Genomic DNA, 13055 nt, shown 5'->3' on the forward strand with positions numbered 1-13055 from the left:
GTTCCACATTATTAATCAGGCCACTGGATTCAAGCCATAAAACCTCAAAACGCATAAGAAAAGGAATTCATATGAGCTTGAAATTTCTGGAGCTGGACGTTAGGATTGTGCAGAGACTGCGGCCATGATATGGGCGTCGCTGTCTGTTCCTCTGCACAATCCAGGGTTGCAAGGGTTAACCTGCCTTGCAACAGCCAGGCGTGTTCGATTCATTGATGGACTGTTGTGTCGACCAATGGACGCTCGGATTGGGCAGCTGGGCTATTTGCTGGTGATCGCCGCTTGCCTATATATGGGGCTGGTCTGGACGCCCGGCGCTCTATGATCACATTCCAAAACCTGAAATGACGTGTGTACGTATGTACGTATGGGTTCCAGCCTGTAAACAAGAATTGCCCTAGCTAGTAAATTGCCCCTGAGATAGCAATGACACTTAGTCAGGCAGCATGCTGCCTTGTATGTTTGTGGTAAAACTCAGTAGGGTCAGCTAGCAGTACTTCTCAGACATGGTGACTGGGAGTGGGCTTGGCAGTAGTTGCCTGGGTGGTTGGGTGGAACTGCACACAGGGTTTACATGATCTCTGGCTAGTCCTGGAGTTCAGGCTAGCCAGTTTGTTTATTTGTGCGGCTGCTCTGACTGCACAGGGCTCTGTGAATTAACAGAACACACCTGGTCCTTTACTTTAGCTTCAGTGACAGGAACTGTTAGACTGTGCTCACACCAGGTTGGTTAGCAGTCAGTGGCCCAGAGGGCTCCGTAGGGTTTAGTTTGTTCTATTTTTTTTTTTTTTTTTATAAACCCTGCTGACCATAACACTGGACTACATCATTGGATGTTTGCACATTTTGACTTCTGCACTGTGGTCCAAAGGGTTGTCCTGGTATCAGCATTCACGGTATGGTCAAATCATATTTAGTAGATAAGAGTAAGCTGTATAAAATGTTTTTCTTCTGTTATATAGGAAAGAAAAAAGATCTCTCTGTTGCCAAAAAGCATCCAATAGTGCAGTGCCTTTAACTAGGGATTAACACAGTTATTTCATGAGAATTTAAGCTTGATCATCGTCCTGTGAAGAGATTCGTGGTTGATTCACTGACTCTGAGCACAGATGGGTTTGTGCAGATAAAGGCATAATGGGGAAAGTTTCTGCCAAATTCTTTGGATTAAGAAAGCATCTGCTACTAAACCATTGCAAAGCAGCAAAGGTATTTGATGTTGCTGGTACTTTTGGAGTCCAACAAGTCTCAAGGTGTAGGATTCTCCAGAGGCTTGCAGTTGTGCATAAACTTACTATTCAGCTACTCCAAAACAGTGCTCACAAGCAGAAACTGTTACAGTGGGCCCAGACATGAAAACTAATTTTGTTCACTGATGAGTGTTGTACACCTCAGAATGGTCCAAATAGATGGATTAGTGGATGGTTGGTGGATGGCCACCATTTCCCAACAAGGCTGTGACATCAGCAAGGAGGTGGTGGAGTCATGTTTTGGGCTGGAATCATAGGAAGAGAGCTGGTAGGCTCCTGAAGGTGTGAAAATGACTTCTGCAAAGCATATAGTTTCTGACTGATCACTTTATTCCAATGTACAAAAAGAATTAATATGGCTTCTGTAGCCAAATCATCTTTATACATGACCATTCACAATCTCATGCAGCAAAGAATACCTCTGGGTCATTGGCAGCTATGGGCATAAAAGGAGAGAAACTCATAGTGTGGCCACCATCTTCCCCTTACCTATTAAGAGCCTTTGGAGTATCCTCAAGCAGAAACTATCCAAAAACTCACAAGTTCAATGGATTCAAGAATTGTGAAAGTGAAATCAAATAAGGAGTCCTACATTAACACGTAACTTGGCCTGTTAAAGTTTTTTGATTGAAATAGCTTTTGATTTCAATAAATGTGACCTTTTGCTACAAATTCACCAGATGACCATTTGCAGTTCTTTACAACCTAGACCAGTGGTTCTTAACCTTGTTTGAGGTACCGAACCCACCAGTTTCATATGCACATTCATCGAACCCTTCTTTAGTGATCAAATATGATTTATTTCCTAATTCAAGACATAGGTATATGTTTTTTTTTACTGGTACACAAAATGAACCGTGCATAGGGCCTAGGGTTCGATCGAACCCTGGTTAAGAACCACTGACCTAGACAATGTTTAGAAACTCTGTTGTACATAATAATTGTTAACAGTGTATTTTGATATTTTAATTTGTGAAAAAATAATTGGTTTGTCTAATAAAATTTGATTGATACGGTAATGGTAGAAGATTTGAACATTATACTGTCATTTGCAGGAAAACCATAGAAAAATATAATTGGCATAATAATTTGTAATGCAATGCCGATTTACATATCCGAATTTCACCCATGAAGCTTGGTCAGAGTATGCGCGAGATTTCACAATCTTGATAGTATGCTGGATAGGGACTCCTAGTATTATAGTTATATATAATTCTAGGAGTCCCAGCCCCCCGGCCCAAACTGTCCCATACTATAATCACTACAGGGCAATATGTCACTGGGAGACAGGGACTCCTGGCATCACAGATAACTATAATGCTAGGAGTCCCTGTCCCGGCACATTATGCAGCCTGGAAAATCTGCCGCATGCACACACCAAATTTCACAGCTCAAACTCATTTGTGTGAACCTAGGCTTGGAGGGAAAACAGATGCCTAGTGACTGGCACATTGCTGCGATTTTTCAAGTAGAAAAAGTCATTTTCAATAAATAAAGTAATATGAATTTTGATTTACATTAGCATAGATATGACCATAACTTTGTTGACATTAGTTCTCCGAAACCTGCAAGAAGCTGAAAAACATGCAATTTTAATTTACCTGGGATCATATAATAAAGAATACAATATCAATATTCTGTATTCTCAGATCAAATGGAGCCTGTAGCTAGCTGCAAAATAAGAACATATTTTCTATCACAAAGCCATATTTGTCACATACAAAACAATGAGGTCCTATAATAGAAAATTTCCCTGCAAGGTGAATTTCCTCTGATACGCTTATCTCTAGTAACCAGTATGATTGCTCATTTAGGTTGACAATAAAGGCTATTTACTAAACAAAATTTGTCTGTCCTGTCTATTTTTATCCTAATTTTACGGCAGCATTAATAGATCGGATCCATTGTGTCTCAATATTCATCTATTTCTACAATTATTGCTAATTGATCGATACAAATTTTGTAATGTCGGAGCTGTAGAAAATCTCATTGTTTTTACCCAGAATGAGAGAAGAATGAAACGCTATGACATAGAACAGACGTTAGTCTGAAAGTATCCATCAATTCATAAATTAGGTACCGTACATATATACCATTGTTATTCAAATTTGTAGATCAATACCACATTATTCCAAGGGCTGAATTGGAAAAAAAAAATTTTTTTTCCATCTTTAGTTTTTAAGTTCCACAAAAAGGAGGAAAAAAATTACAATCATCATTAATAGAGATGAGCGAACAGTAAAATGTTCAAGGTTCGATATTCGTTTCGAGTAGCCTCTCAATATTCGACTACTCGAATTGAATATCGAACCCTATTATAGTCTATGGGGGGAAAATGCTCGTTTCAGGGGTAGGCAACGTTCGATCAAATTATACTTACCAAGTCCACGAGTGAGGGTCGAGCTGGATCCTCCAAGAAGTCTTCTCCTTGCAGCGTCCCCGCGGCGTCTTCCGGCTCTTCATTCACTCTGCCAGGCATCGGGCCTGGGCAGAGCCGACTGCGCATGCCCGCACTACAAGCGGACATGCGCAGTCGGCTCTGCCCAGGCCCGATGCCTGGCAGAGTGAATTCAGAGCCAGAAGACGCCGCGGGGAAGCTGCACGGAGAAGACTTCTAAAGGTAGGAGAAGAACCAGCGTTGATTGGCTGACTGTATAGCATTCGGCCAATCAATGCTGGTTCTGCATCAAACTTTTACATTCGAATAGCGAGTGGTACTCGATCGAGTACGAGCATTTCGAATACCGTAGTATTCGATCGAATACCTACTCGATCGAGTACTACTCGCTCATCTCTAATCATTAACATTCCAAAATGTGAAAATTTGTTCTTGATATACCAGTAACATGACCCTCTGATTAACCACAAACCATGTGAATTGAGACCAAGCAAATCCTCCTGCAGTTAAACATTATTGAAATGGTAGTAATACATTGGTAATGTTACAGATCCTTTGGCCATAATTCTTTCCCTTATCAAGAAAGCAGATATATACTGATACAAATAATACATGGTTGATGGTATAAAAGTTCATAAAAGTACATGTGAATCCTTTTAGACATGGAGACACAATACAGAGAGACAAGCACCGTACAGAGCATTGCTACCTTTGTCAGCCCCGGATGACCAATCTACATCACCCCAGATTCAGAAGTAGCGTATCTTCACCTCCATCATGTGTTGATATGAGTGATCTCCTTGTTGTGACCAATAGCAACTGCGGTGTCTAGGTGTTCGCAACTTAGGTGCTAACACTTATTTTGTCCATTGCTTCTTCTCATTCCATTAGCCCCTTGTGAAATGCATTTTTATTACACTATAGCAATTAAAAATGCACATACTAAGGATCTAAGGTAAAAGGTTATCATGTCACTTATACCGAATAGGGAAGAGGTTAAAAAAATAAAAATTGCAAATTGCTGTTTTTTTCATCAGTTTCAGAAAAATTTGAAAAATAAAAAATATTTAAAAGCTGTATGTACCCCTGGGACAGCACCAGAGATTTCTATAACAGCTGTGTGTGGTATTACAGCTCAGCACAGTTACGTGAATGAGACTGCGCTGTGAACAGGTCATGTGACCATAAACATGATGTCACATGGTTTGTGATGCAGAAACTGCACTCAGGGTGAGACACTGCTGCTGTGAATAGCTGATCCATGGGGGTCCTGGGCGTCAGACCTTTGCTGATCTTCAGTTGATGACTTATCCCAGAAAACCCCGATACTCTACATCATGTAACAAATAAGAACCTAAGTGACAACACTGTTTTTGTCCATTGCTTCTTCTTGAGGTTCTGAGACGGAAGGGATAGTTACTTCATTACATAGCAAATATAATTGGAAAGATTTACTGTGCATGCATGTTCCTCTATTATGGCATTACCTGTATTACAAAACTGTCTAAGGCTAGGTTCACATCTGCATTGGAGTTTCCTTAGGAGACGTTGCTGCAGATTCTGTCTACATTCGGTGGAGAGAAAAGTCCTGAAGGGAGTTACTTTCCTCTCTGCCCTTTTCAGTATAACTACAGTGGAAACCCAACAGACACTATGGACCCCATTATAGTCTATGGGGTCCACAGGTAACCGATTCGTTCAGCATCTTTCGGCTCCCTATGCGGACCCACACAATGGAGAGCCTAAAGCTAGAATGAACCTAACATAACATACCTTGTGCCATATTCAGCAAGTGTTTTAGACACTCTTTACTTGTATGAAAAAGAGACATGGCTTAGCTGGAAATATAACCCGTTACCTATGTGGTTTAGAATAAAACATGAATGAACACATGGGGTAGGCGCGTTTGTGTGTCACTACGTCCTCTTGGAGTCTTCATTCATTTCATTTTTATCGGGCAATTTCTACATGAAATACAAAGAGGAACGCTAAACACTTGGACCGATTTTGTTCCATATAATAAGTAAAATTTTGCCATGCGTACTTGAATCTTCTCTATGTATCCCAGGCAATCTTACTTACCCCCCTCCACAGTCCTGCAAAACAAATGGCTGAAACAGTAACTTTGCTCTCAGCTCTGTCTGCTATAAGGCAAAAGATTGTTAAAGGGGCTCTATGAGCAAAATCACGCTGATAGAGCCCCGCATATGCGTGCATAGCCTTTAAAAAGACTATTCAGGCACCGTAAATGTTATATTTAACTACCCCCCTGTTTTAAAATAATACCCTAAAAAAGAATGTGCTTTACTTACGGAACGTGCACCCTGGGCGGGCATTCAGGGTGTGTCTTCATCTTCATCCACGCCTCTTCTTCCTCCGGCGCTCGCGAACGGACATTGATAAAAAAAAAATGACCTGGGCGGATGCGCAGTAGCATGCGGCTTCTACTACAGCTACTGCGCATGCGCACAGGTCATTTTTTTAATCAAAGTCCGTTCGCGAGCGCCGGAGGAAGACGGGACCGGAGGATATCGGAGGAAGAAGAGGCGTGGCTGAAAAAGACGGCGCACCCTGAATGCCCGCCCAGCGTGCACGTTGGGTAAGTAGAGCACATTCTTTTTTAGGGTATTATTTTAAAACGGGGGGGGGGGGAAGGTAGTTTAATATAACATTTATGGTGCCGGAATAGCCTTTGTAAAGGCTATTCACGCATAAGTGGGGCTCTATCAGCATGATTTTGCTGATAGAGCCCCTTTAAGCCCTACCCCATAGTTCATCACCAGCGGAAGATAACAGATAACCAGGAGACTAATATCTGCAGGTTTTCCACATCTTTTTTTCTACCTCAGTAATGGAGACAAAACTGAGGACAGAAAGACAGTGCGAGCAGTCTTGTTACTTTTAGGTTGTATGTCTAAGGTTTAGTTTTAAAGGGAACTTGCCAAGTCTAATTGGGATGCTAAAGAACCCACGGGTCCTTATGGACCAATACTTTAGTGTCCCAAGTAGCCGTATATCAGTTCTTGATGACCGTTAATAAGAACCTTTTATACTTACCCGGGCTACTGGTACTTGCTCAAGTCTATACTGAAACCAAAGTAGTAGGCCTCAGCTTCAGCGCGCATGCGCCAGACCTCGAGCACAGAACCAGAACACACGTACAATAATGCTGAAGGGTATTTCACCAGCTTCAGAGAGGAGGTGTTGGGTACACCAGAGATGAGTCCGAGGAGACACATTAGACTCATCTCTTGGTATTTTTTCTATGTGGCCTCAGACAGAGTTAGGATGCGCTATTTGGGACACTAAACCACCTGCCTGTAAGGATGTGTTTTTGCTGTATTGTCCCAAATAGACCTGACAGATTTCTGTAAACATGTACATCATTGTCATTCTCTTGTCCTGCCAGGAGATGGCAGGAGATGCTGACAGGTTGTTAGGTGACGCTGATGTTGAAGCAACAGTAATAAAGAAGGACCTCTTGTGTAAGAGTTTCGTAGGAGACACTTCAGTTGTCATACAGTTGCTTGGGCAAAAGTACTACTTATAGAGGACCTTTCACCACGTCCACCAACTCACCACCAGTACTTTCCAGCACAGTTGGAATTCTTTTCTCTAGCCCCCTGATCCAACAGTATTGTTAGCTTCAGCAGTCAATATGCTAATTATGTTCTCTGTAAGGTGGGTGGTCCTTGGTTGTAGCAGACAGACTTACAGGAACCACCTAACTGACCGCAGAAGCCTCAGTAGCATACTGGGTGCTGAAACTAACAAAACTGATTGTTCAGGAGTGGCGGGGGCTACAGAAAAAATTCCAACTGTGCTGGGATCAGTGGAGTAGCACCTATTGTAAGACGTAAAGAATGGAACTGGAATAGGTGGTGAAAGATCATTTTAAATGGGCCAGCAGCATCTCTTGCCATCACAATGTAAACTTGTTGCATAAAACAATGTTGGACACATATATCCTCTCACAAACAACTAAAGATCTGAAAAAAACAAACCTACAGAAGGCATACAATTATCTTGTTTTAATAGACTACTTGCAAACTAATTCAAATATTGTCTTTGTGGGAGAAGCCAAGTATTATATGTGCATATAAATTCTTATTACATTTACTGTGCCTTGTTATTAAAATTAAATGTTTCCGTTAAGTCTGTAATGTGCTGTGTGCACACTGGCATACACATTAAATCTTATAAAGTCCTTGCTGCAGACAATTATGGTGGACTGCAATTTTACCATTAAATGCAGCAATTTTTATTCTTCACAGCACTTCTGAAATCACACACTGTGCAAGCAGATGATTAGCCATACATGTCCACATTACAATATACATCCAGAATTAACGCTGAAGTCAAGCAAGGCACTCAATATATTTATTTGGTATTGTTTTTTTCCTATCAAATGAAATATTATTTTAACAGTATATGTATTTACATCAAGAATGACATTATTTCAGTTTTCCAGCAATAACCATAAACTATTTTAGCAATACATAGACACGACAGCATACATTATCAATCGAATTGTGCAAGAATTATGAAAGCCCCATTGTCCCAAAGTTGTAATATATTACTTGTTAAACGTTGTCAAAATGCAGCTGAAATAGCATACCGTATTAGATAATATGCATGACAAAGTGCATACCAACCGAAAAATAGGGAACCAGTTAAATGAATGCTTATATCACAATGAGAAGACTGCAGCCCGACCTATTCTATTACATAGTCAGGCTGCTTCTTGGTGAATTTTTGAGACATAAAGTATCACATATACCTTGAAAGCAGTAGTATTAGGGTAGTAATGCAGGCTAGCAGCCGACCTAATGGCACGTCTTCCATATTCACCCTTCATGATGACCTGCATTCTACTAATTTCCGAAAGCTTTTCCTGAAATTGTCATCTAAAAATGCATACAGGAATGGATTGAGGCAGCTATTGGCATAACTCAAGCTGGTAATGAACAGAGAAATCCCAATAACTAGTGGAGTCTGTGGGATGTCTGTGGTTAAGGCCACCACAGTGCTGAGATGGTAAGGAGTCCAGCAAAGCAAGCATACTGCTAAAATGATAGCAACCATGAACGTCACTTTTTTCTTAGCTTTGTCTAAGGCTTTTGCATTGGTGTTCAGTCGCATTCTTCTCAATTTGTAAAGCATCATGGTATATAAGATGCAGATTGTAGACACAGGTATGGCAAACCCCATAATAAGGGTATAGATCCTACTCATCTGCCACCATAAACCTTCAGGATTGGGAAAAACAAAAAGACACTGCAAACGGCCATGCTCTTGGTGGATCTTGGCGAAAATAACAAAAGGCAAAATTATTATGGTGACAAAGGTCCATACACAAAGACTGACGATTTTGGCAGCTCGATAGGTCCGAAAAGAAAGTTTCTTAGATTCTACAGTTGCAACTACCACAAGGTATCTGTCAATGCTCATAACAGTTAGAAAGTAAAGGCTGGAAAAGGTATTATATTCATCAATGGATATAATCAGTTTACACATAAACTCTCCAAAGGGCCACTGCAGCAGCAAGTAGTCCACTATATTAATGGGTAGGACCAGCGTAAAGAGTTCATCTGCTATAGCCAAATTCAAGATGAACATGTTGGTGACAGATTTCATTTTCGGAGCCTTTAGGATGACATATATGACAGCAGTGTTCCCAGTCAATCCAACTGCACAGATAATGGAATAGATGATGGGTAATGCCAGATAGAAGTTAGGAATGACCTGTGATATTGATCCATTCAGCCACTCTGACCTTCTTGATGAATTTGATAAATAATCCAAAGATATATTTTCCATCTTCCGGACAGAAAAGAGACAGATTACTGAATAGATTACTTATGTTATCTACATTAGGCAAATATTGTACATTAATTCATTCCCTAGACTATTATATATCATGCAGACATCATATACCACTGGAAAGTAAAATCCTGCATTATATATAACTATTACAATACTGTACTACATATAATCTATCTTGACTATTAACGTGCAATATTTCTATAGAATGAATAAATTACTAAATCTCCAAAGAATCTCATTAAATATTGATCTTAGCTAAATACCCCCTAATATCCTGCAGTGATATTAAGTTAATGGAGAAGACGTTCTTACCTTCCTGTTTGTTTTAGGAGTGACTTGTTTGTATTTTCTTCTGCTTCCAGATGCCTTGTGGCTGCATTAGGTAGACTAGAGCTGAAGCGGAGTGCACAGAGATGCTTGAAGCTGAATTTCTGATCTGCTGTTGAGCTCTCTGCTTCTTTCCATAGCAATCCAGTGCTGAAGAACAGCTCCCTCCCTCCTCTCCCCTTCCCCTCTTTTTTCAATCTTTTTAGACAGTGACAATAAAATAGTCCCACTCTTGCTACATCTAAGCACCGATGTGTGGTTTATTTCCCCCACAACACTACTTATATCTGTGACAACAATGGTCAAATTCCATTAAACTTACCTATTAGAAAGCTTCGATTTTATCAGTCTAGAACAGTCCTATGTTCCTAACCAACAAAGGGAAATATTAAATAATAATGCGACCAAATTATTTTCTGCAGCATCGTACCGCTCCACGCAAGCAGCACATGTCCCAGGAAACTGTTAAACATTAATAAGTGCAGACATTTCCCGTTAACGTTACATAATTGAAGAATGGCATTGACATTTCATTAGCTAAATGACTGTATAGTTCTCACACGTTCTATAAAATGAGCACAAGTTTGTTAATGAAGGAAGTGTAGATGTAATGGTGCGATCTGCTAAGAGTGTATACAGGTTTCCTGGACTATTATATAGAAACAAAAGGATTGTGCAGGATTAGAAAAAGATGGCTGCTTTCTGCTAAATAACAGCGCCACCATCGGTCCACAGGATGTTTGAAGTGTTGCAGGTTAGTTCTTTTAAAGGAACTTAGCTACAATACAGGTAGACGCAACTCATAGGCAGACATTTTTTCTGGACTGGTGGACAGGTTGATAATGGGAGTCTTCCAATCCTCACCACTAGTCCACTATGGGTTTTTCCTTGGTCCCAGGTGCTCCCAGGTGAGGTTTCCTGATGGTCATTACTGGGGAAGAAAGTCTGGTAAAAGAAGGGCTGGCAGGTTTGCAGCCTGTGTGAGAGCGAGCACCCTTGGACTGGACGTTTGCACAGTTTTCTACTGCATTTGGTGACACATTTTTGGACTTGCACTAGAGTCGTGAGGCATGCTGTTGTTTAGTTAGAGCCGGGCAGGCTTAGGGTGAGTTCACACAGAGTTAACGCGTGAGCATTCTGACACATATACACTTGTCAGAATGTGAGCACTCAAAACAGATCCCATTAATTTCATTGTATCGTTACGGGCGTATAACGTGCGTAATTTTGCGGCCGCAAAATTAAGCGCATTATACGCCTGTAACGATACATTGAAATGAATGGGACCTGTTTTGAGCGCTCAAATTCTGACACGTGCATACGTGCCAGAATGCGCGCGTGTTAACTCCATGTGAACTCGCCCTTAGGATTTCTTTTTGTTTGTATGGTGATTTTCTGTGCTGAGGCACCTAAATAAAAGCACCATTGGAGTTTTTAACCCACTGCTTGCGTGAACTATGTCGTTGCTGACCCCCACCATGTGAGCTGATCCCTACATCAGATATTACAGATGTAAACAAGACAGGCTTGGGGCTTGGGAGCTATTAATTTATGGGGATAAGATATCTATCAAACAGTTCTTTTGTGTCAGACAGGTATTGGCATTAAAGGTGTGAAGAGTATTGCCAGTAGCAGAACATCCACTTTCCACCAGGGGAGAAACAGGCCATAAATATATGATATGGAACCAAGGTGCAAGGCCCTATAAAAACAAAGTTTCTCAAATTTGGTAGCCTAAATAGAGATCATTCAGACTAAAAGGGATTATAGACAATGGTAAACCTGGTGCATTTATAGATCTAGGAGTAGTTTGGGGGGGGGGGGGTGAAATGAAAACTAAATTGTGACTTGGTAATAAGATAATCAGTAAGTAAAAAGTCAATGGTAGTTCTATGTTGGGAATATTTCCACCATGCCAAATCAGCAGAGGAAAGATGTGATTGTGGTAAAAATGGGGATATTAGGTGTTAAGGACCATATAACAATCTCGTCTTTCTCCATAGTTGAATCATGATTCAAGCGCAGAGACCACAACAATGGCGGATAGAGCAAGCTTGGGACATCTCTCTCCTCCCCTGCGAAAACACTAAACCAGCCCAGGCAAGTCGCATGCATCTTGTTTTTTTAAAGCAGCCTGTCATGGACTGGCTTAGGTGACTCAAAATGCTCATCAATGGCTAGAAGAGGCCGAGCACTAAAGGGTTAATCTGCCATGCTCTAACATCACTCTCTATAAGACTTGATGTAGGCTAATGTAATTTTATAAAACATATCTGTATGCTTCAAAGAAATTGTAAAGATTGATATCAATAAGCATGTTGGGAGTTGTAGTATCACAGCAGCTGGCGAGCTGAAGGTTCCCTACCCCTGTTCTAGACTATTTACATTAAATCTAGTCTTAAAGATTCTTGTCCATATCTGGAAACCTTACACAACTCCAGATTTGCTCTCAGCTGAGAAGATGATACAACTATGTGTAGACAATTCTCTGTGTGGATTCCGCACTGTTACCTTATGTAAAGGTGCTAGAGCTTTGTCCTGCTGTTGCTGCTGTGTTTAGCTCTAGATCATCTAGGAGGATTCACTAGGTTGCATACAATCTCATCCGTATCTCCTCTGAATTGGTTTATATGACCTTCCAACCTCTGGTTAGAAATTCTCCATCACTGATTGCAAACCAGGATCTTGAAAATGTGAATCTGAAGCAAAGCATATTAGACAAGTTTTATTATACGGTGATTATTCCTATTATCTGCATAAAATTGTAAAACTCCATTAGGTTAAGGACACACGGGCAGTAATCGCAGCAAGTTAACCACTGTACACCCGCCAGCAGCGAACTCGCTGTGATATACAGTAGCATCCTAGTAAATAAGATTGTTACAAATCATATCCATATGGATAAGGCTTTCCCTGGATATAAGCCAGTCTGCTGCAGATGAAGTTTATATTCGCAGCTCTGTCTGCCACACTATATCAGGTATGCTGAACCCCACCCATATGCTAAATCCCACCTTACATCATTTGTCAATGCAAAATTAAATAAATCATGTGGGAATTAACCCCTGTGTTTTCTGCAAGATCTCAACAAGACTGCTTCAAGACCTTGAAGAAAATTCTGCATCTTAGAAACACTGTGAATGAGCCTTTCCTTTACTTTGTTAATGATCAATTCTGATAAATATATATAGGGGAGCTGTTATTTTAAGGCTGTTGGGTAAGACTACATTCACACAATAGTGAATAATGGCTGTATG

General features: G+C 40.6%; 1 protein-coding gene across 1 annotated transcript; it reads right to left on the reverse strand.

Annotated features, from left to right (window-relative positions):
* Positions 1-8484: 8484 nt before the first annotated feature.
* Positions 8485-9913, reverse strand: NPBWR1 (neuropeptides B and W receptor 1). The gene is made up of 2 exons (XM_075272146.1): positions 9784-9913; positions 8485-9465 (listed from the first exon to the last, which is right to left on the reverse strand). The coding sequence occupies exon 2, from the start codon at positions 9463-9465 to the stop codon at positions 8500-8502; it is 966 nt and encodes a 321-aa protein (XP_075128247.1). The 5' UTR covers positions 9784-9913; the 3' UTR covers positions 8485-8499.
* Positions 9914-13055: the final 3142 nt, after the last annotated feature.

This window comes from Leptodactylus fuscus, chromosome 4, assembly GCF_031893055.1.
Source record: "Leptodactylus fuscus isolate aLepFus1 chromosome 4, aLepFus1.hap2, whole genome shotgun sequence".
NCBI lineage: Eukaryota > Metazoa > Chordata > Amphibia > Anura > Leptodactylidae > Leptodactylus > Leptodactylus fuscus.

What these genes read in the sequence shown, in the direction of transcription:
- NPBWR1 (XM_075272146.1), bottom strand. Translation starts at nt 9,465, where the DNA reads ATGGAAAATATATCTTTGGATTATTTATCAAATTCATCAAGAAGGTCA.